This window comes from Anser anser (assembly GCF_964211835.1).
Source record: "Anser anser genome assembly, chromosome: 12".
Classification (NCBI taxonomy): domain Eukaryota; kingdom Metazoa; phylum Chordata; class Aves; order Anseriformes; family Anatidae; genus Anser; species Anser anser.
This window is the reverse complement of record NC_139733.1, coordinates 7,283,589-7,307,892: the sequence shown is the minus strand read 5'-3', so window position 1 is coordinate 7,307,892 and position 24,304 is coordinate 7,283,589. Positions and strand designations below refer to the sequence as shown.

Sequence of the window (24,304 nt, the reverse complement as noted above, 5' to 3'; positions counted from 1 at the left end):
CAGAACACTGAAGTTGTTCATTTTAATAAATGTTTCTGGTTTGGTTTTGTTTTGTTCCAAATTCAACACTGATTTGCGTTAGAATAGGAGCAAAGGAGGTAGTATGTTAGCTTTTCCATTTCTTATCTTCAGCAGCGGGTATTTTCCATCACTTTTCCCTGGGCTAAGGCACACCCTTGATTTCCATTGAAAAGAATGGATGCTGGAAGAGGTGAGATTTTTAGACCCTCATTTTTGTCAGCACTTATTTTAATATACAGGTCACATAAAAGGTGGAAACATTTTTTTAAAATAAAAACCAGCAAAAACCTTTAAGGGTATTTTAATTGTAAACCCATGTGGTATTGTGGCTTTTTTTGTTTGTTTAGTTGTTAATTTAGGAGGGAGGATTAATTTGCTTCCAGATCTCAGTTCAGTACCTTTTGAAATTGAAAACCTCACCTTGGTCTTTCTACTTTTCTTCCTACAGCAGTCACGCAGTTCTGAAAGATTTTTATCAGGAAATACAGCAGCAGGAATTGGAACCACATTGCTCTGTTGCTTTGGAAACAACTAACAGAGGAGAAGTTTTCACAGCTTCATGTGAAACACCTATAGACAACGGTTTTCTGCCCATATACTGAGCTTCATTTCAGGGAGTTGTACATTCTTGGGCAAACTTCTTGCTTTTCCTGTTAGCTTGAGGGGAGACAGTCATTGGGTATTCTAAATCAGTAAAGCTTGCCATACTGCTGTGTTAGCAGAGGTAACGTCTGCAGCGGTTTGCTGTAACAGAGTAGGGCTCATTATGTATAGTAGGAGCAGGCAGAGTTTGTGTAGCAACAGCTCTGGCAGCCAATCGCCGGAGATGTTAGATAAAGTGGAAGCGTTCGTAGCACTTCCTCTGCTTTTATTTTTAATATGTTCTTTCCTGATCCCCCTCCTCCACTGCAGGCATAAGGTGGTGACCTAAAGCTCTCACTCTGTTTTGTACAATATAACTTGGTTATTAGAAACAATTGCAAGTTATACCAAGCCTTTTTTCTTTAATCATCTTGTTTTGACCCATGCCTGCCATGAAAAGGTTCTGTGTTTTGTTTGCCTCTCTGTAAAGCCCTTTGCAGTGCCAGCTGTGTGGTTTAGCTAAGTAAAATGTCTGAGTTTCTGTGTACACATTTTTGAAGAGGACTTAGGAGACAGAGAACAAATCTTATTAGCATCTACTGCAGTGTCCCAATATCTGTTTTGATTAACAAGACTACAGTAAAGAGAGCACTGGAAGCTGCTTCATACAGCAGAACATAACTCATACTGGATCATAGGCTGCTGACTCATAAACGGTTAACTCTGGTATTAGTGAGTTTCCTTTAATGAGCTGGAGGGGGTTGGATAGCTAACGCAGATGATACTGGCAAGTAGCCTTGTGCTGTAAGGAAATGAGAGAGGTTAAGAATTAATGCAAGTTAAAAAATCTAGTGCTGAGGAATTGAACTCTATTCCCGCCTTCCAGGTGTTTAAGACAGCTGAATGCGCTGGATAATAGAGAGTAAGAGGATTTTTGAACCTTCTCAATCTACCACTCTGTTTTGGAACAGAGGAAAAATGGTCTTTTACTTAAATGGAGTTTTCATCTGCTTGGGCAAGCTGATAATTGTTTGCCTCTCCTTCCGTCTCCGGCCCAATCATCAGAATAGTTTGATGAAGTCGGATTATCTTGGTAGCAAGCAGTGTTTTTACTTCGGTAACAAAGTCCAACCTGTAATAACAGCAGCTGGGCTTCAGGGAAGATACACATGGTACCTCCTGTTGTTACACACGGAGACCCTGTGTGCTGCTGAGTAACATGACCTGCTGTTTTTGACAAGTCCCTGAATTCAGCCTTATGATATTTCATATCTCACAGTCTTGTTAGCATTTGTTTTTAAAATGCTGTCTTACCCAGAGACAAAGAAACAGTAGCCAGTTGCTCAGCTTTCAAGCTTAGAGATAGCTGAGGGCATTGATCTGTGATCACACAACATCTGGGAAACTAGAAGTTCCCTTTCCAAAGAGTAGTCCCAGTGAAGGTGTTTCCAGTGCTTATCAGAAGAAAAGTAGAATGTTTATTTTCTGTTTTAATGGTCACTATTAAATCTCTTATTTATTCACTTGTTTTTCTTAAGAATATGGGGAGGACAACAGGTAGGAGTGGAAAATGAGATTAAAAGCAAATAACTATTTTGCAAATAACCAAAAGAAACTTCTGAAGATGAAGGTGGTGTTTTGTAGACAGCCCATAGGACATGAAATGTGTTGTTTGATTGCTCTTACTGTTTAGTTTCCACTTTTGGGTCTTTTGTGGAGATGCTAGACAACCCGGCTGTACCCCAGAGAAAAGTATTGTACATTTTAGACACATTTGGTGTTTTGAGGGTTACTGTCTTTTGCTAGTGACTGAGAGGTGGCTGTGTGACTAGAAGGGGAAGAGAACAGAGTGGGAAGCCTGTTTTCCTAGTATCTTATTATTTGCCCTACTTCACTAAACACAGAAGGAAGGCTCGCTGCTATTCTACCAGTTACCCTTTATCTGACTAGAAAATAATGTTGAGTTTGGTTCCCATACGTCACTGGTTTCTCCACATGTGGACTCTAAACCAGAATGCATGTGTCTACCAGGTTTTGCAGGCTACTGGAGTAAGTTGCTTGAGGCCTAGGCAGTAGTTGTAGAAGAAAGAAAGGTATGGGAACCCATGCTGATTCTTTCCAACAGAAAATTGACATTAACTGAAGTAATCTTACTGATTCATGGGTAATCTCTTAGTGGTATAGGATAATAGCAAGAGAGTGGAAGCTGGTAAATCAAACCAGTGTACACAGTAAGCTTCCCATAAGCTTTGGAAGATGATGTTTTTGATGCATTTGTTTCCATTAACCTCTTTCTTTTCCATGCTTTACAGTTTAGCAGATGCTCTTTAATTATTTCATTCCTGCCTCTAATCTGTATTTGAATCAGTGTAATGAATTTTCACTGCTCAGTTGTTCACCTCAATTAAAGGATGTGAATTTACCACCACAGAGCCAAGTTTCAACAAGCTGCAGCAATTAGGTAAGTGGAGGTTTGTTAGCCATCTGAAAACGTCTTACCTGTGTTTCAGTGTACGCCTTACAAAGGGTGCATATTATTGCTGTATGCCATTTTTTGTCAGACGAAAATTAGGAGGCCATTCAATCTAGTCTGTTTTGCATCATGATTTTGTTGTCCTATGGTTCCATGATTTTATATTATAGGAGGTTCATTAATTCACATTATAATTATTCCCTTTAAAAAATATCTTGCCTTTCATGAAGATAACTTCTATTTCCCATCTATACTGACAAACCTAAGTAGTAGGAAACCACTAATCAAACTTTAATGCAATGGGTTTGCAGACTTATTAAGCTCAACCCATTTTTTTCACTTTGAGGGTGTTGTTTCGTTTTTCTGAGACCAAAAGATAGAAAATGTTGCTTTTCTTATTTTAGCCAAAAGCCAGAGATTCCTCTGAAATCCAGGTTTCAAAACCTGGGCCTCTAGAGAGAGTGCCACGCCTCGAAGGGACAATTAACATTTTTTGTTGTTGTTCCAAACAGTGATAAGACAATTAGTTACTTTGGTAAAGTGCTTGCCACAAGACTTTGCCCATACACTTCGAATAAATAAATATAAAAGACCAAATTTTACTTTGACGTCTGAGCACACACTGAGGACATTCACCCCCAGTGCAAACTGCTGAGCGCTTAGTTCTTCAGCAGATCAAACCACATATTTGCACGCTTAGATTTTCCCCAAGTATATGCAAGTCTAAGCACTTGTTTCTGGGCACTCTAGCCTACCTGTTAAGAAGAGAAATGGAATATTGCTCAAAACAGTCTTTTCTTTATTATGCAAGCCCTTTGCATATGCTTAAACTTGTGGTTTCTGGTTTCATGGTTAGAGATGTTTAGCTAATAGTCAAGTGTAGGGTGTCGCTGTGTTTTGCTCTTTCCTGGCAGCACAGCTGAGACAGCTGCAGAGAAACAAATTCAGAGTCAGGTTCTGTTCACCACTTAGTCCCTTCACAATTGCAATGACGAGCTTTGTAAAATAGCTAAGGGAGTCCTGAGCAATCAGTACCTAGTGGCACCTAAAGGTTTAGTTAGAGAACCATTTCTTTTGTTCCATTCCAGAAACATAAACAGACAAGAGAAATGGCTATACAGCTTTAGGTGTTATCTGACTGCTAAAAGCATTTTGTCAAAGCAATAAAATTTAGGTACCCATGTGTGCGGAGCGAAATGATCTCTGTCCTTGTTTCTGTCACGTATAAGATTTTTTTCGGGGGGGAGGAGGGGGGGTGAGGGGGTTAGGGAGGTGGGCGGCACTTCTTACGCTTTCCTGCATGGGCGGTTCCCTTGGTTCAGGTGTCCACATAGCGGACATACCTCCAAATCTAATATGAGTTTACAATGTTTTCTTGCAGGATTCTCCCCTTGAAGTAGTATTTGCCGCTGGTGATGCAGTGCCTGCTTTACAGTAGTTCTTAAAAATATGATCAGTCATACTAGACATCCATTATGCAAGATCTTCCCCTGCATGCAGTTGAGGGCTATTTATAATAGCTTGATTTTTGCATGCAACTCTGACAGTAATGGGGTATAAAATGCTACAGCTTTTTTAAATTCCTTATTTTAGGTTAGCTTTCATCCCTGCTATTAATGCAAGTAACAAGCTGCAGTCATAGTGGGAGAAAGACCAGAGGTGGCAGAGAAGCCACTGATTTGAATATCTTCCTCACGAGGCTCTCAGATGAAGTTGTTTTCTCTCTGAAATACTAGTCAAAGATGTATGTGTGCAGTCCTAGTTCTCGTCTAGCCCACTTTTAGAACAAGTAGAAAAAACTTAAATTGGAAGGAAAAAAAAAAAAAAGCTGTAGCCTTTCCAAGAAAGATTTTTTTCTAACCATAAGCAAAGCTGAATTTGACATTCTGTAGTTTCTTGAAGGCAGCTGTGGGTTTGGATTTTTCTAGGTTAACAGCGTATCTGTTTTCTGTTGTAGATTCATGCAGCTTTTCTTGTTTAGACATCTTCTGCACACACTCCTCTCATGTTTGATTTGTAATACCTACATAAGCAAACTGACTGATAAATTATGATCCCTTTATGTCTTGATGTAAAAAATGGTGGATGCTTGGATGCTGCCATATTCCATAATATAACTGGGAATGCGCCAGGATCTAAGTACGCATGGTGTGTTTTGTACTGTCGAGACGAGGGGAGATAGCAGTGCATAAGAAACAAGATCATATGGTGCAGACACTTTTTCATTTTAAATGAAATTTATGGGATTGACAATTAACCTTCATCTATTTTTTTTGTCTGTCAGATTATAGCTGCTGGTTGCAGTGTGGAAGTGTTTAATGGAATAGCCTTATTCACCTTTGACCAAGGTCATGTTGATACCACGAAATTAATGGTATGTATTGAAAAGAGAGTTGAACAGTGAGGTTACTCAACATGTGGGTACCTACTAAATGCGTCAGAATATTTAAAAATAAAATTTAAAAAAAAAGACAAGGATTACTAGTTTCTGCAGGCTAAAAAAACATGCCTGCTTATATAACCGTATTTGTTAAGCTCTGGGGGATAAACTACTTTAAAAAAAAAAATGTATCTTCTACATTGGAGTAGTGCTTTAAACTTAATTTTAAAGATGAAAGTTTTTGTTTTGTAGAAGAGAAGATGTAATAAAGATAGATTGTGATGAAACAATATCTAAAGCTCCTAAATTAATCACAACTGTAACTTAACAACAAAAGCTTTGTAAATATGATTATTTCCACCTTCCCCAACCTCAGTCTGGAGGAGATGCAATGTGTGATCTGCTATGCAGCAGTGGTGGAAACAGCAGCTCACCTTCCTGACAGGGTGGCACCACCATTGTCATTTTGGTGTTTGTAGTGCCATGCTAATAGGCTCTAAGGGTGGGTGGGATCTTCTGTTAAATTCCAGTCCCGTGTAGTAGGCAGGATAATTGATGCCTGGAAACTCCAGCCTTGTTTTGATAGGCTGCTTTAAGGGTCTATTTTATGTTCTTGTTCTAGTAAATAGTTAACTGAAACTGCAACTGCTTTTAAGGAGTCAGTTACTGTTTTTGATTCCTGAAATTATGATCTCTGTATTTGCTCCTGTCCTGCTATCTTTGCAACCGTGGTGAATCCATTAAAGGAAACTTTCAAGCATGCCATTCTTATTTATAAACCTTTGCAATCTGGGGAACAACTGAATTGATACTGTCAGGTAGCGTTTGATACATCCTGCAGTTAAAGTGACAGATACTTTGTGGGTTTTCTTTTTCCTTTTCTTCTAGATTTTGTGGTTTACTTTGGAGAACAACAGCATTTTAATTTATCTTATAGATATAGAAGATAATTTTGTAGTGATAACAGATAAGCAAAACAAGATCTTCACCTTTGGTCTTGAGAGAGAAGTAAAATGGCAAAAAATAAATAAAAATAATAATTGTATCCTTATAAAGCAATTTGATTCCCTCCCTACCCCTCCCAACACCTTTGAACTTCTTACTCTTCATAAATAGCTTTCCAACATGCAATTCATAGTTATTAATAGTTACAGTTCTTATGTCATTTCAAAAGCACTCTGTACCTAACAGGCATGAGCCTGAAATTCTTTTGTTCTGAGCCGAAATGAAAGTCTTAGTGCATGACAGGGGGAAGTAAATTAAACAATTGTTATAGGGCTATTTTTAGGTTCAGTAACTGCACCAGGCACTGTTGTTTGATGCTTCTGATTTATTTATTATTTCTGCTTTAAAAATTTCAAGGGAAGAACTGTCAGATGTGCATGTTAGACTAAAAGGTGTTTCAGGTCTACACTGAATATGAGTGTGAGGCTAGTTCACACCTGTCTCCTTTGGGGACTTCAGTTGGTTATGCCTATTGTGCTTTGTGTTTATTCAGTTATTTGGTATTAATATTTTTTGTTATTGTTGTTTGTTTTGAGAATTAAAGCATAGAGGTGCCAATAATAAGGCAGTGCCTTTACCCTGCATGCTTCATCTTGCAGTGATGTCCTTGCATTGCTCTCTAGCTTCTAGTGCCTGTAAATAGTGGCTGCAAATCAGTGTTGCACCTTTGGCAGCAGGGGTAATTTTTCAGGATACAAATTGAAATTAGTTGTCCTGCAGGCTGTAAGGGGACTTTGTACTTAGCTGCCCTTCCTGATTTTTTTTTTTTTAACTCTTCCGTTTTTTCTCTTGTTTGTAGTCTTTACTGTTAAGCAAAAAATGGCATGTTTTATATTAGTATCATTTCATATGGTTCAGTTCTAGACAAGAATTATTAGGGTTATCTCGTCCGTACTCTGCAGTCTTAGGTCCATGATATCTGTCTAATGCTGCAGCTTTTCTTAATACCAGAGTAGAAAGTGAAACGTTTCTTCTAGAAGCAGGGAAGGCATCAGCCTTCACCTCTTAAAAGACAATGTGAAGTTCACCATTTCATTCAGTTATCACAGGTACAAGTAAACTGTTTCATACTTCTCGCCATTTAAGTTTGGCTTGATATGAGACAGGACTCAAAGGCAATTTGCTGACTGTCCTCTATCCTAAGTCAGGATGGCAAGCTGCTGCCAATAGCCTCAGTGACTGACAACAAATTGGGAGAGAAATGAAAATGATACGATTTTTTTTTTTATGAGCAAGCTATTCTGTTACACGTTCTCATTGAAGTAGTAATCTGAAACAAGAAAGGTTTTTTTTATTGTTTCAGAAATAAATGGACTAACTTCTGCCCAGCTGAACTTGATCAGAATTTAAATGGCATTTGAGAGGCATTGGCATTTAGAATGGGTCAAATATATTTAAAGAGGATAATTCCTCCTACACAGATTTATACAAATACTGTCATAATACCTTTCAGAGTCCCAGCTCTCTTCTGCAGTATGCGGAAGCTTTAAAATGTCCTTCCTTTAAAAAAGCCTTCAGCTGAAATGTTCATTAGACACTTATTTCAGATGATTTTAAGGATTCTTTGGAATAACAATTGTTCTAAATCTGGCTCTCTGAACAGACCAAACAACCATCGTCCCTCTGAAATGGTATCTAAAGCCCTAGATGGTAAAATACAGTATTTGTTGATATGTTGGCTTTTTTGCTGCTCATAAAATATAAAATAAAAATTAAATATCTGACATGCTAGAAATGTCTCATTTCAGCTGAATTGGGTTACGAGGTAAATCTTCAGTTGTATCCTCCTCTGCACTGTGCATCTTCGTACTTTTTCTTTTGGTTGCAAATAAACAACAGAAATGAACTAAGCTGAGGACTTGCTGATGATAAAAGGGAGTATGTTTTATGCTCCTTTTATGCTGCTTGTGCTAGGCATAGAGCTCATCCGTCTGCATGATCAGCAAGCTAGTCTCAATCTCCTAATCCAGCAGCAAAAGTGGTTTTAGTTAATAGATAGCTTCCAGATATTTGCAAATGTTTTTGCTTTCTTTTTTTTTTTTTTAATGTATGCTACTCTATGTATGCTGTGCAAATAGAAGGAGCTGTGCAAATCTGAGTGTTCTTCTGGCATCTTCCCTGCTTCCTTCCTTAAGGACCCCTGCCAGTGTATGAGAGCAGTTTGCTTTGTGTTGTTCCAAGCAGGGTAAGAAGGCAGTGGTTGTACTTAGCCAGAAGCAACTTCTTATGGAGATGAACAGTGTGTTACTGCTAAGAGAACTAGGATATCATCTTTGATTTCGTCTTATACGTCACATATCTGGCTACACTGATATATTCCATGAATTTTTTATTCACTTTGTCACACTATCTTTGTGGTACATCTCTATTTTTCTTTCAAGTATTTGGAAATCTACGTTGAATAATTTGTATTAGGAAGCATACAAGTTAAAAGTAATGTTAAGCTTTCCAAGGTATGATAGTAAGTTAATTTTGATTACTTGCCTTCATTTAATTGTTCTTGTATGGATTCTGATCTTTTGCAGTTTATTTTGCTCTCATCTCATCTTTGTAATTCAAAGAAATACAATTTTGGTAATATTTGGGTTGCCAGTAAATTCTATGATATTGCAGTGTTTAAAAGTTGAGTGTGTGTGTATAAAATCGTACTTTTCTGTGGTGATTACTGAAGTCTATTATGATGGCAATTGTTTTACATGTTAAAGCTTGTAAGAGAAAATGTTTTTACTTGTCAGATAGCTTAAAAAAAATAAAAACCAGTGTATTTTCTTATTAGCTGGAGAGCAAATGGCAAGAAACAAACACACACACCTCCGCCCCATGAAATTTAGGAAGTACTCTGGTGTGCAAAGTCAGTGCTCTTTATTCAGAAGAGAGCTTATGTAAATAGAAATCGATTGAAGTGCTGTGTTTTTGGAAGTTTTACCTCCAATGTTACTAAATACGTGTTGCTCTTAAAAGAGAATGTAGGCTGCTTCATGATTTATATAGTGTTCGTTGATCATGACTAGGGGTAATTGTGAGGCTGAAATTCCAGCCTATGGAAGAATCTGGGCAGTACATGTACTGTGTGATGCAATCCTTAGCAATGGGCCTAACATAACAGCTGCTGTGTGTTTGTACCAGATTAATTCTGAGCCAGTAAACCTTCCCGGCGTGAGGAACACTGAGCTGCACGGCATGGGCATACCCAGGTGGGTTTGTAGGGGCTGGATGACCTGCAGCAGCACCAGCCCTGAGGTGAAGCTAAATCAGCTCTCGAGCTGATTCTGTTCTGCGGCAGTTTGTTGTGTATGTACTGACTGCCTCCAGGTGCAAGAGGACAGTGAAGTAACATTGGAGCTGGCTCCTGACTGGAGCAGCTTGGATCTCTCAGCTGTGTTGTATAGTGTTTCAGAGCACAAGCTACCCACAGGTGTTCAGGTGTACCCAAAGGCTTCTGTTGGGAGCACTTTTTGATGGGAGTAGATTAATTCCTGCTTAACAATAAACCCTGAAAAATCAGGAGGAGTAGATGCTTGCAAAGTTCCTTGATTTCTCTGAGGCAATTCACTGTTGCTTTCATGTTACTGTTGTTATCTTTAGTTAAAGAATTCCATCTTCATTTCCTACCTACAAAAAAGATTAAGTATTTACAACAGAAATACACAAAAATTACAGCATTTTAACCTGCTGTAGTTCTTTGTCACTTATGGCCCATCAGATTATTTTTTTTTTAAACAGACTGCTGAAGTATTTTTTGTCACAGGCTTAAATTAACATTTTATGCTTCTTTTTTAATTCAGTTATTTTTAATCCTCAAAATTGGGATGGTTGAGTGGTCGAGCAACAGTGGTGTTATTCAAATTAAAAGTTCCTTAGATACTTGTACTTGTCAGGAGATGTTTGCTTCCTCCTGACTTGCAGATTCTCCTCATCCTCTCACTGTTGGTAACTGTTCTCTTCTGCAAGGCACCCAGAAGGTGCTCCAAGCAAAATGAGCTAGATAAGCTTAGTAGTTTAAGTTGGTGATCCAAGCTACCTTGTCTGAATTTTCACCTGAGTGATAAGATAGTGCTCACATGAAGTAGTCTGCTGACTCTACAGCGGAGGTGGTAATTTCCTGGCAGAGGAGCAGATGGCAAATTCAGGTGGTTAGTCATCTTCAAGCTCATTGTAAGTTTGTGTAAAAAAATAAAAAATAAATCCACTTGCTTTAGAGTTTTTATTATGAGGGCTATTCTTGCATCTTGTTTTACGGTATTTTTAGTACCAGTCTTTTTTTACCTAGCTAAAGCATGTATTGTCATCTACCTGGACTTCTGCGAGGCCTTTGACGTGGTCCCACATGACATCCTGGTCTCCGAATTGGAGAGAGATGGATTTGATGGGTGGATCATACAGTGGATAAGGAGTTGGCTTGAAGGTGGCACCCAGAGAGTGGTGGTCAGTGGCTCTGTGTCCAAGTGGAGGCCGGTGACAAGTGGTGTACCTCAGGAGTGGGTCCTCAAATTGGTGCTGTTTAATATCTTTATCAATGACATAGACATTGGGATCAAGTGCACTCTCAGCATGTTTGCAGATGACACCAAGCTGGGTGGTGCAGTCGATACACCAGAAGGAAGGGATGCCATCCAAAGGGACCTGGACAGGCTGGAGAAGTTGGCCCATGTGAACCTAATGAGGTTCAACAAGTCTAAGTACAGGGTTCTGCACCTGAGCTGGGGCAATCACAGACATGAGTACAGACTGGGAGAAGAACTCATTGAGAGCAGCCCTGCAGAGAAGGACTTTGGGGTTCTGGTGGATGAAAAGCTCGGCATGAGCCAGCAGTGTGTGCTTGCAGCCCAGAAGGGCAACTGCATCCTGGGCTACATCAAAAGGAGGGGCCAGCAGGGGTGGGAGGTGATTGTCCCCCTCTGATCAGCCCTCGGGAGGCCCCACTTGGAGTACTTCATCCAGGTCTGGAGCCCCCAGCACAAGAAGGATATGGGGCTGTTAGAGCGGGTCCAGGGGAGGGACACAAAGATGATCAAGGGGCTGGAGCACCTCTCCTAGGTAGAAAGGCTGAGAGAGCTGGGGCTGTTCAGCCTGGAGAAGGGAAGGCTCCTGGGGGACCTCATTGCAGCCTTTCAGTACTTGAAGGGGACATATGAAGAAGATGGAGAGCAACTGTTTTCTCAAACAGACATTGACAGGACAAGGGGGAATGGTTTTAAACTAAAAGAGGGGAGGTTTAGATTAGAGGTTAGGAGGAAATTCTTCACTCAGAGGGTGGTGAGGCACTGGAACAGGCTGCCCAGAGAGGTTGTGGATGCCCCATCCCTGGAGGTGTTCAGGACCAGGTTAGATGAGGCCCTGAGCAACCTGATCTAGTGGGTGGCATCGCTGCCTATGGCAGGGGGTTTGGAACTAGGTGATCTTTGAGGTGCTTTCCAACCCAAGCCATTCTATGATTCTGTGTATTGTGGATGTCTAACCCAGGTTATGTGCTTACCAATGCTTGTTCTAACCATCACTTAGAATAGTTTGGGTTAGAAGGGACCTTAAAGCCCATCTAATTCCAACCCCTGCCATAGCTAGGGACACCTTCCACCAGACCAGGTTGCCCAAAACCCCATCCAGCCTGGCCTTAAACACTTCCAGGGATGGGGCATCCACAGCTTCTCTGGGCAGCCTGTGCCAGGGCCTCATCACCATCAGAGTAAAGAATTTATTCCTAATACATAATCTAAATCTATGCTTTTTTAGTTTAAAGCCATTACTCCTTGTCCTATCACTACAGTCCCTGACAGAGTCTGTCTCCTGTTTGAACAGATTAGTCTCTGTTCACTGGAGGTGATGGGACTGAGCAGGACTTACTTTCAGGTTTTGTGAAGAATTGAATTTCTGGGAAGATAAAGATTTTTGTCTTGACAACTGGGACAGTAAGACATACAACTCAGGAGAATCTTTGAAGTCTGGATGTTTAAACTGACTTTAGCTTACCACAAATTTTTAGTCTCTGTCCTGGTCATCATCATTTTTTTTTTCTGTTTTCTATCTTTCCCTTTAAGAAAGGAGAACTGGGAGGAGATAACTGTACCTGAACTACAGTTTGTAATTTGAGGTTCTACAGTACAAGAGAAGATCTTTGCTCCTTCTGCCTCAGAAAGGAATGAAGCACGTTCAGGTACATATGTCGTCACTGATTGCTTGTACAATTTACATAACATTTTTTAAGCAGAGATTATATCTTTTTTCTGCTTGATCAGCTGATAAAATTAGAAAACTATACTAGTGTTTCCCCACCCATAAACCTCTATTCCCTCGAACCTTTCATCTTAAATAAAAGCAGTTGACTTGAAATTCAAATAAGAGTTGAAATCAAGCTGAGTGCAGAATTTAATTAGATGTATACCAGGCAGACCATCTCAAGAATCAGGATGGACAAAAAAAAAACCAACACGTGATAAGATGATCACTTCTAAGGTGGTCAGAGAAAAATATAGGCTGTGGAATAGCTGTTTTGGAGAGAGAGAAGGAAAAAAAATCTTTTAATATAGTATACAGGTATTTTAAAGTCTTAATAAAGTCTTAATAAAGTCTGGAACTCAATATCAAATCAAGTAGACTTAAATCAAATATATGCATGTAGAATACAGCATATGTGGAACTGAAAGAAAAAATGTGGTTCTACAAGTTAATGGGGTGGAAAAGAACTCTGCAAATAAGTTTTATTGGTGTCCTCAATACCAACTATTAAATTAGATTTGGAGAAAAGAAATGTCTCCGTACATTATGTGTGTATAATCTTCCACATCTTTAATTGGGATATAAGATGCACTATTTATGTTGTGATGAAAAAAGTAAAATCCATGCCTAACCCACTGAGGAGTAGTTCTGCTTGTACAATTCCGAACAAGCAGGAATGCTAAGTAAGAGAATGCGTTTCATTGCTGGACAATTAAACAGGAGTCTTGTATTAACTGGGTTGTGTCCTTCAGAAATAACTTAGTACAACCTTTGTCTTGTGAGGCTTTTTGTTTGATTGGTGTGATTTGGTATTCGTTGCAGTCTTAACTGGCACAGCTAGAAGTTTTTGCATTGAATGAAACTGTAATGCTGATAATGTTCAGAAAACATTGAGCTCATCCATATTGAAATAATTTTGTGGTCCCACAGAACGAAAAGTCTAATTCAGTTTTGTAACATTAAATAACCGTGTTTGTGTTCTTTAAAGTAATACGTGTCATGTAGCCTTTGAGGCTGGTAGTTATGAACTGTTTTTCTTTTGACTATTAAAATTGGAGCTCTAAGCCAGCACCTTATTAAAATATTCAAACAGCTCTTTCAAAGCTGATGGCTTCCAAATGGAAATTTAAATAACTTTGTGATAAGGGAAAGTCAATAGAGAGGTTGTGAGCAGTCTACACATGTCATAGGGTGTTTGTTTTAAAAGTACAGCATTCTTGAGAACTGCATGAGATGCAATGGAGTTGTTAAGACATTTGTTCTGGTTTTACTTCACAATGATGGCTCCTTCTTGATAGGAATATGTTGAATTCTCAAGTCCATGATGTAACTGAAAGATAGTCCCAGCTACACATCTCAAGACCGACTGTTTAACTCAGGATGAAGTTTAAAGGAGTGACCAGTTCTAAATATGTCCACAAATTTTAGATAGTCATTTCATAAAAGCAATTCTGCATGTAGTACTGAAGTATGTACCTGCTGGCATATCATTATAGAATTGAAAGGCAAATTTTATATGTAAATTACTGCAGTTTTTGAAACAAAAAATAGTCTTCTGTTATGGTATATTTTAAGCATTCTGCAAACTGGCCTTGCCAGCTGTAGAATGGGCCAAACCTAACAAGATTGGTGTGCACACTTTTTGGAAAGTATGGAAACTATTGACATGCAGTTAGTTAAGACGTTCATTTATGTTGTTTGTATGTTTCCCAAAAGTGAATGTGAAGCATGCACTGAGCCTAATATGTTACGTGGAACGGGCATTCTGGGGTGGAATGCTTGGGACGATAAATGGTCTTGTTAGTACAGAAGCTTGAATGGTCAGAATAACTGTCCAAGTAAGTTGTAGTGAGTTTCACCTTTTGCAGGGTGGAATTTCTGTAAGTGCTAGGAGAAATCCATTTTTCTGTAGACTTCCTAAATATGGATTTTGGCCCAACTTCATGAGATGGGGCTGATATTGACCGTGCTGCAGGCTCTTAAGAGCTAGGTAAATAAGTTAATCTGTCTCTCCGTTTGAATGGAAGCCATGAAGATAAAATAAATACAGTTATACACCAAGTACTCTTTTTATCATCCCTAGCTACGTTTATATGTGGAACAATTCAGCAGAGTGCTGAACTCCTCTATTCTCTACATATTTAAAGACTATAGGGGTATCACTCAGTGTAGTGAAGTTATATTCATTTTCTTTGTCATGTTGCTATTTCATACTCATTATCTGATACCTTGTACCAGCTCTGAAAGATGGAAAAGAAGTTTGCAATATACCTTTGAAAATTACAAGCAACTACTTAGATTAGGGAAAAAGAGGTCTGAGGGGCTTTTGTATGCCTTTTCTTTAGAGAGCTCCGATATTTTCTGTATTGGGTAGAGGTTATGCAGCTGTTTTTATCCCACTGCTAACATCTTAGGTTACAGGAATCTTTTCACTTAATTGAGCAAACACAGGAGAGTTTATGTAACTGAAGATCTGCAACTGCCAGTAGAATTAATTAGGAGAGGAATAATTAGGCAAAGAGTAGTGTCCAAATGGTCCCAATAGAAAAAGAGTATTGCAGTCCCAATAGAAATCTCATTAATGTTATTTGCGATGAGCTGTGCCTTTTGCAGTACCATAAAGGAGGTAAATGTGGAAGGATCTCAGTGGGGTGTCAGCTTGGGTATGAAGCAGAAACGATATCAAGGTTTTAAGCTGCGTAGTCTCGTTATTGTCACTTAGTCATGGCTGCAACTCCACTATCTGCTTAAAAGCCTTTCTTGGTTGAATGAGCCACTTATGGTGAAGAAGGTATGACAGAAGATTTCAGTTTGGCACTTGTTACAGAACTGTGGCTTTATGTATCAGAAACAAGTTGTCCCTTATGCCAAGCAGATAACCAAATAAAAAATGAGACAAAGCTTATTTCAAACATTTTTGCTCGAAGTCAGCAGCTTACTGGTTTGAAGAACAGAGAATTACTGAGCATATTATCTAGACCTTCTATTGTAATGTTAGTTAGACAGAGGAATAAAAGAAAAATCATTCTGATATCTTGTTTCAATTACAAAATTATGTAATGGGATACAAATCTACTTTTGTATGAAAACTATAGAATAGCTAGATAACTTTTTTCTTAGCTGCATCGTGAAAAGACATCAATGCACATACCTAAGAAAGCACTCAGAATTTTTTTTTTGGGGGGAGGATCTGTGAGAGACAAGCAACTTAGAAAAGAATTTATCTGATACTTAATCCTATCACTGTTCACAGCCTTACTAGTATCCACTTTCTTGACCAACATATTTTGGGGTGTAGGACTGGGACATTCTTCTACAATAGAAAGGTTAATTAAGGTCATGTCGCATTTATAGTGGCTGTTCAACACAAGCCTCTCTGGTTGCGTGTCTGTCATTTGGTCAGCGAGGGCAAGTACCTTAGACATAGTTCTCAGGGGTAAGCTGAGGGTGGGTAAATCAAGTCTTCAGTCTATAGAGAGTCATGCACAGCCTGGTTACTGTAACAGATAAGATGATTTCTTTATTATTTTCCCCTGGTTTGACATCTTTTTTTAGCCCTTACAAATAACTGTGTTGTATTTCTCTCTACAATACTGTACAATACAGAGTGCATTTTTCAAGCTTGTTTCATAGGTGCATTAGAATAGTATGAATTAGAATATGGCTAATATGTACAGTGGGATATCTTCCATGAAAAACTAACAGTAGAAACGAAGCATTTTGCAGATGATGATTCAGAGCTTCCAGCTTGGGGAAGAGATGAGTCTTATCCCGTTTCAGAAGAAGTATCTGAGGCCTGGAGAGGTTAAGGAAGGTGTTTAAGGATCACAAATATCACCTGGAACAATGCTAGTAACAGAAATTGTTTCACGCAATTCCAGTTTCTGACAGTATTGGAATAATAGCCTTTGTTCCTCTACTGGTGAGGTACAGTGCCTTCTGGAACTGTTAACAGGATTTTGTTTGATTTTATGATCAAAATGAACTCACAGCTAAGTAGTGCATGATGTAGTGAATACACTTTATTTTCAGTGATTGCTAAATTAATCCACAATTCTGGAAGCCAAATGCCTCTCTTTATTAGTGAAAGTTTTCAATAAGTGTTGTGTGCATTTTATAGTTATCTACTCTACTTCCCCTATTAGCTGTAGTTACTGATGCTTTTAATTAACTTTGTTTCCTATTACAGTAGCATCTGTGGATAAATACCAGTAAGGTTAGCCTCTTATTTATACGCATTTTTTAAAATGTGTCTATAAAATACGTACCATTCAGTTCTGGATTCCTGGGGCCATATTCAGGCATACATATAGCTTCTGTAGTGAAAAGAGATTGACAACCAAGTGAGATTTTTGCGACTTTTCCTATAGATAGTAGGTATGAAAGCAAGGTACACATAAGAGAGAGTTGTCCATTTATGGGTCTTTGAACATGGTCTGCATAAGAGGTGATACTCCAGACTTTACTGTCCAGACCAGCATACCCGAAAACATGGGATTCTAACTTGTAGTACATGGTCATGCATGCCAAATTTGTTGCAATTTATTAGCTAACCAATTGTAGTTCAAATGGCAAAATCTTTATTTTGATGCTTTCTAAGCACAGTCCTTTTGTAGTCTTGTACAGAATTTCTAGGAGGGAGGATGCACAAAAGAGCTGTGCAGTGAATGAGCAGCGAGACTGGTGCTTCTGCAGGGAGTTGGCTGTCATGAACATCCCCAAGCAAGTTTAACACGTGCAGCATTTGCATTCAATATGTCTGGGAGCACTGAATGCTTACACAAGAGACACAGCAACTGTGACAGATGTGCAAAAGCTCTGCTGCATGTCAAAAATACCAGTTCCTGTGCAAACACTGTGCAGTTAGACAAGTGTTGCTTCTCCCTGTGATGTTCTTGATCAAAACACGTGAATGCATTGTGCAGCGCAAGCCTGACTAAGGCCAGTACTTTCAGGATTGGCAAGTTTTACTGGCATGAAAGATCTCTTCACAGCCAGCATATGCTGAGCACAGACTTCGCTTCTCATTTGTATGGAAACACTGGGTATTTCTAGTGTTCATGGACTGTACTGCAGAACTCTTCAGAGCTGTTGGAAGCTTAGAGAGCTGAAGAAAACAGGAAATTAACCTTAAGCCTATCCAGAGCAGCAAGCAGAAAATGGGTTTTAGTTTGTTTACTCTCTCACCAGAAATAAAATACTTCTTGTTCTTCAAACATTAGCCTGGCCTAAGTTTTAATACATTCTCTAGGCAAGTGTTTTTGATATCCAGAAGTACTTTTCAAAGCAAGTAATCCAGGCTACTACAAGGACGGGAACTGTGGATTTTGAATAATGGGAAGTGGACATAATCCAGGACATGTTAGGAGTGTGATTCAGAAATAAACAGTTGATAGAAAGTTAAAGCAGAAGAGCAACTGAGAACATTGACTTTCCAGTGCTTCAGGGAAGTTAAACAGCTCAGGTGAAGCATAACTGAATAGGTATAACTCTCTGTTGCGTCTGAGCGGCTGAACCTCCTCCCTCTAGTCCTCCTGGGTCTGTGTCCTGCCTTGCCCTTTTCACCATTACATTACAGAAGAAAAATCAGATTGCATCTGTTGAGCCAGTTGTACTGTAAAACTCTACTGCATTAGCTATCATTTTGTCACAAAGTCACACACACACACGAAAACTACAGAAACCTAACGCTTCTTGGACAGGCTGATGGCTGAAAAGTCCAAAAGGAAAAAGTGAAGATGAGCAAGTGGAAAATGCGCAGGTTGCTTCAGGAAGAGAAACAGCAAGTAATGTGCTTCAGCAGCAGCCAAGCACCGTGAAGGAAGGCCTTCCAAAGGGCGGTAGTGCCAGTCAGCAGTGAGAGGGGGTATTTTCAAAAACCTAATAACATTAACAAATCCAGTCATATTCATGTGAAGGCAGAGGTGTTAACTGGTGGATAGCACTTAGCTCTTCTTACATTTTGTAGGTAAAACAGTGGGTATCGGTACGAATCCTTACTGTAACACGTGTACCAGCAAGAGCAGCAGATTCTAGACCCTGGTGCAGTTCATCCCCATGTCAGGCTCAGTGCTCTACTCCTGTAACCGAGCTTAGTTCTGCGAGTTCATGTCAGCAGTGGTTAAATGCTGATTCCCTGCTTCTCGAGGACCTGTTGTATTGAAGGGACTCTCAGAAAGTGCCATCTCTGCGTAGCTCACTGAGTGACATCTTGGAGCGTGCTTTTATTAAGATCAGGGCTGCTGGGCAGAATCTGTCTCCTCTATCCATCTTTTTACAGCACGGACAATTAATTTACGATTTACACAAGTCAAATCAGTAATCAAAGCTGGAATGACTTAACAATCTAACTCTGCCTGAGGTAGCTGGAGTAGCACTGGCTCATTGTGGCTCGTTGTTTCCACCCTGGACATAAAAAGAAAGGGTTAAAAAAAAAAGGGGGTAAAAGAAAGGGTTAAAAAAGGCTGCTAGAGAGAGGGTGCTGGGAGCTGGCCTGGGGGTGGGATCTCCACGGCAGCCAGGCTAGGATAGGAAGCTTACGCTATGGCTTTTATTAAGTTTGAATTCAAAAATAGCTGAAAGCCAACCTCCCCCCCCCCCGCTCTGATTAGAAGCCAGTTTTTTTTTTTTCCGTTGTTCCCTATGGGAACTGAATTGTTTCTTGCTGTCGTTTAACTAGGTAACGTTGAAGTTATCTTTTAGCAGAGGTGATACTTTTCGTTCCCATTTTTTCCCTCTTTCTGCCAGCAGTGAAGGCCTGAGGGTGTCAGTGGGCCTGGGGCCGGGGCTGCCGGCCCGCGGGGAGCCGGCTGCCGGGTCCTAGTGCCGCGCTGCTGCCGCCTTCCCTCCTCTCAGTTCAGTGCAAGTTAGAACCCCAAACTCTTCAAAATAGCATCCAGCAGGCTAGGAAACACTGATACAATCCATAAAAATCAGGTCACCTCTTAGAACCGTGTGCAAATCCCCTACAAGCAGTTTTCTAAAAGGAGAGGCTGTAGAAGTCCTCTATTTGTGTTGCAAAGAGAGGGTTGTTGCTGACCTGAAACTGAGCTACGATACATGTAGTCAACTCTGGGACAAGTATTTACTTTGTGAGGTTGGTGTTTACAGATGAGCAAAATCTGTGCCATGCAAGTGTTGCCATTAGCTTCCTAAAGCTTATTTGTCTGCCCGCGGCAGTGGGTAGCATGCAGACCTACCATTTGAGAAGCGTTTGCAACAGTTTTTGTTCCAAATTCTCTCCTTCCCCAGATAATGGAAACTGTTACGCATTTACCGTATGATTTGGAGAGCTTGTATGTTAATGCGTGAAACCTTTTGCTTATCTTGGTTTTGGCCACTTTACAAAAGCAAAGTGGAGAGAGCGATAGTTTAAAGATCAATAGGATTAGAGATGATCTGTCTGTATTCGCAAAATTGATTTGTGGAGATCTCTTCTGTAATTGTGGCTAGTATCACCATCTTGTAGGTTGGCTATCATAAACTAATACGAATACAAGCTTGGTAACCTAATAGATGTTATTATAACTAAAGAAGCTGTTTTATGACAGGATTTTGGGTTAGAGACACTATTAAGAAGAGCATAGTATTGGCTCAGCAGTTTTACTGAAAGTAGTCACATAGAGAGATCTAACTCTTTTTTCCTTTCATGTAACACTACTTCGTAATAAAGCTGTTACTTTTGTCTGGTTTTGTATTTCCTGAATATGGGAGCAATAATATTACATGATGAAAAATACGAAGTAGTGACTGATGGGTTGGAAATGTAATGTAAATATAGATTTATTTTAAAGAGAAAAAAACAAACGTCAGAAGTTAATATTCTTTGGGAAAACATTACTCTGCACTCCTGTTTGTTTCTACGGCCTTCAAGAGTTTACAGGTAGTGACTGACAGACCCAATGGCAAGGCAGAAAAAGGCTGTGCAAATTCTCTCCCAGTTAACACATTTTTCCTGATCCACTTCAAATATCAGGAGACTTTAGGAGGAATAAATGCAGAAGATGGAGAGCTCTAAATGTGAAGGGGCAAACTCAATCCTAACAAGTGCAGACACGGCTCCTACTAGCTCTGCTAGAGCTGTGTTCATGTCAAAGCTGAATTGGGTCCAAAATGTTATCGTGTGGCTGTGGTAGCACTAGTGTAGACCTGCCTTGCATAAAGTTAGGCTATGAGACAGGGCTAAAACTTTTCTGTCTTAAGTAGCTGTGTAAAATTGAGTAATTGTTAATAGTGGCCTTAGACTAGTTCCATATTTTTTTAAAAATATTGTTTGTTTTTTAATGCTTCCTGTATGAAGTATCTGAAGGATGGTAAAGAAGTCACAAAATAGTAGAACAAGGAGGGTATAAATTGAAACTAGGAGGTGAACGACTTAAAAGAAAGCACGTTACACAACCGATTACTTTCCTTGCCCCAGGAGGAGAGCGTTAGGGCAGATTGTATCAGCTGGTTCAAAAAGGGATTAGACAATTCATGACAGATCCCCACACTAACGGCAACAGCATGATGATAGTAAATGTTTAGGGAATAATGGGAAGTAAACAGAAAGCAGGCACACGTGTGCTTTCCCCTGGACAACTTCTCCTATTGTTGCTCTTGAAGATCAAGTATTGAGCTGGATGGACCAATAACACACTCCTAATATTTGTAGTCATAACTATCTTGAGATTTTTGTGTGTATGTTGAAAATGGCATGTTCCTGTTACTGCTGAAGTCAGCAAGTTGATAATAACCTCCATAAAATGTGGTTGTGAAGCAAGTTTTTGTTATGATGACCACCATCTCTTAGGGTTGTACTGAGACAAAGTTTTGGTGTGTAGGAACTGAAAGAACAAGATAAAGGAAGATGTGGAGGAAAGGGAAGAAACAAGTGAAAGAAAAGGGGAGTGGGATGGTAGTGGAAAGCTGGAGAAGGAGGATTTGAAAGCAAATGGAGTAATATGCACATAGGAATTCATCTTCAGGAAACAGAGATACGAGGAATCTTTTCTGATCACTAGTGAAAAGGTTTGCTCATGGTTTTTAAGACTGGATTTGTATGGATTTTGTGACTGGATTTGTGTGCCTAAAATACCACAGGTAGAAGCCTGACAGTTTTCCCTTGAAAGCTATGGACTCCTTGTAGGCCACAAAAAGAAAGATAGCACCTTTTTATCTGTACTTGTAAAGTTGAACACTATATTTTAATACAAAATATAGAATAATATCATTTGTTCAAATGTTTAGAAGTATATATATTTATACATATTTATCTTTTCTAGTCTTCTGTTAAGGATCATGTTGTTGCTGCATGTGTCTTGTTATCTGTCCTGTGTTATAAGAGCCAGGAGAGATGAAGACATCTCAAAGGTAGGACATAGCAATCATGTTCAGAAAAGGGAAAATTAGACAGACTGATGCTGTATTAAAGAAAGCAATGTGATCTCAACCTTTCAGAATTCACAGAAGACAACCCCCCCTTCCCCCCCCCCAGTCTGTTTGTTCCATGGAGACCTCAGTAGGAGTTCATCCATGATAAAACACCAGATTTAGTTCTGTTTCTCTTCTGTCCTTTTTCTGTCATCAGTAAGGGATAAACTCATGATGCAAAATTGTGATAAAAATACTGAAAATAGTTCAGTCAACCACCAGGTGTAAACCTAGTGGAAAAGAAGCTTCACTCATCTTGCTCTTTAAAATAATAAATTTTAGCTGGAACGATGACATGTACTGCATTTCTTCCCCGGGATGACATTGTAGTGTTATGACTGTAATACAATAGGAAATGTCACCCTCCTTGAGGCTTGTCAAATCTCAAAAATAGGATGTTTTTTTTGGTCTATATTGTATATTAATAAGGAATACTAGAGCGTAGTAGTAATTTTATTTTTTATCTTGCTTTTTTACATTTGGAAGCAAATGCTTGCTGTTTGTTTACAATTTGATGAGTTTACTTTTACATTCTTACATAAAAACTGGTAAATCTAACTTGACACATTCAGTTAACCACAGGAAATTTTTCACTTTGCAAACATTGCAACATTTTAGATATTTCTTCCTTCCTTCCTGATGTTGAACTTAAGTTGTCTTTCTTTTGAAATTAGATTTATTTGCTTTTTCTGTAGAGACATGTGGTTAGCAGTTATTACATTAACAAGGTGAGACATTTAACTCATTGCAATCGATGTGTGTTAAAATTAATTTACAAATCAAATATGTTCTTATACAGCTTAGATTACTCCATTGTAACCAGAAGAAGGTGCAAGACATTTCAAGTGGAAGTCACTTGTAATTTTACAAGACAAAATGCAGAGACTAAGTTTTTAGATAGTAAATTTTTAGATAATACCAGTGAGTCATATAGAAGAATTGATTAGAAAGTCTGCAAGAGCAGGTGCAACCCTTGCAATAATTCTGTGCAATTCCCAGGGTTGACTAGTGTGAGAAGCAGATGATCAGGCTAAAATTATTTGGTCCAGGAAGAGACAACTTAGGTTGTGCCAGAGGTTACAAGGTCATTAGGGAGACGGATAAATGCTAGCTGTTCACCACCTTTTCTAGCAAAAGAAGTTTGGAGATGTTGCATAAGCCTAACAGAAAGCAGCACATGCACTTGTTGCAATACATTGTAGATCTGTGAAGGTTATTTCCCAACGGATATTAAAGGTCTACATGTGTGAGAGAATGAAGAGGTATGTGGAATACACTGAGAACTGCTAAATGCAGGGAACCACATCGGACTTGGAAGGTTCCCTGAAATGAAAATAGTTGCCATTTGGAAGAGCATTTAGAGAGAGCGTTGTGTATTTCCCAAAAACTTTTTTGTAGTTTCTGTATTATGCAGATACTGTTCCATTAGCACATAGAGAAGTTTGCATTCGTTGTAGACATGACCTCTCCCCTGCTCCGTCCATGTCTGTATTGAGTATCCCGTGGAAAAAAATTACATAAACACAGGAGCTGAAGAATCTTCTCTGCAACATTTCCCATGTTACTGTAGCAGTGGCACAAGAGGTATTCAGAAAGGGCATGGAAGCAGCTCTAGGTTTGGAAGTAGCACAGCTTTGTCAGCATGGTACTGCTTTTTGGGCTAGTAAGGGCCAGGAATTGAATGATAGAGTTCATTTGCGGAGAGAAAAGGGATTGAGCAAGATAAGTAGGAAATGCTGGTCTAGGCAGGCCTCACTGATAGTAACAGAGAGAAAAACTCGACTTTGTGCCTTTAACTTGGCAGCAGATAGTACTGCTGCACTGACTTTTGGTAGGATGGATGAGCATCCAGGTTTTTACCACTGACTTGAATCTTCCAAAAACCACTGAAATAGCAAAATTATCATATTACTATGATATATTGGGGCCTGCTATTCTTATTGAAACGAGGCTCATTGACTCAATTTGCAGCTGGACTGAGCTCTCAAGTGGAGTGCACAGGGATCCTGGAAGGACAACACTTCTGTAGTACTTCGCTGATTGAAACGCACCGTGCTTCTTAACCTGACTGAGAGATGCTCAGGAATGCTAGGAGGAGGCTTTTGTATATTTTTTTTCCTCTCCTATCTTGGCAGAAGTTACTGGCTTATGTTTAAAAGGACTGTTCTGGAGCTTGGAATTTTAATTATTTTTTAATCAACTTTTGGTTAAATTGTTCC

General features: G+C 39.3%; 1 protein-coding gene and 1 long non-coding RNA gene across 15 annotated transcripts in view; one reads left to right on the top strand and one right to left on the bottom strand.

Annotated features, from left to right (window-relative positions):
- The window catches only part of NOL8 (nucleolar protein 8), a 51,247-nt gene that overhangs the window by 26,035 nt on the left and 908 nt on the right, over positions 1-24,304 (top strand). For 6 of the 14 annotated variants that reach the window (XM_083796527.1, XM_083796513.1, XM_083796514.1 and 3 more), the window contains 4 exons: positions 133-3,064; positions 5,361-5,450; positions 12,497-12,612; positions 21,938-22,025. Coding sequence is in view for 2 of the 14 variants with exons in the window: in XM_083796517.1 (XP_083652643.1) it covers positions 133-180 (48 nt within the window). In the remaining 12 variants the exon portion in view is untranslated. Of the gene's footprint in view, positions 1-132; positions 3,065-5,360; positions 5,451-9,587; positions 9,656-12,496; positions 12,613-17,290; positions 22,027-24,304 lie in introns of those variants that run through there. The other 8 variants (XM_083796521.1, XM_083796512.1, XM_083796518.1 and 5 more) reach the window with 6 other exon arrangements.
- LOC310880561 lies at positions 13,978-19,927 on the bottom strand. Its single transcript, XR_014571759.1, has 3 exons — positions 19,874-19,927; positions 16,943-16,990; positions 13,978-16,470 (listed from the first exon to the last, which is right to left on the bottom strand). It is a non-coding gene; the product is annotated as an uncharacterized lncRNA (long non-coding RNA).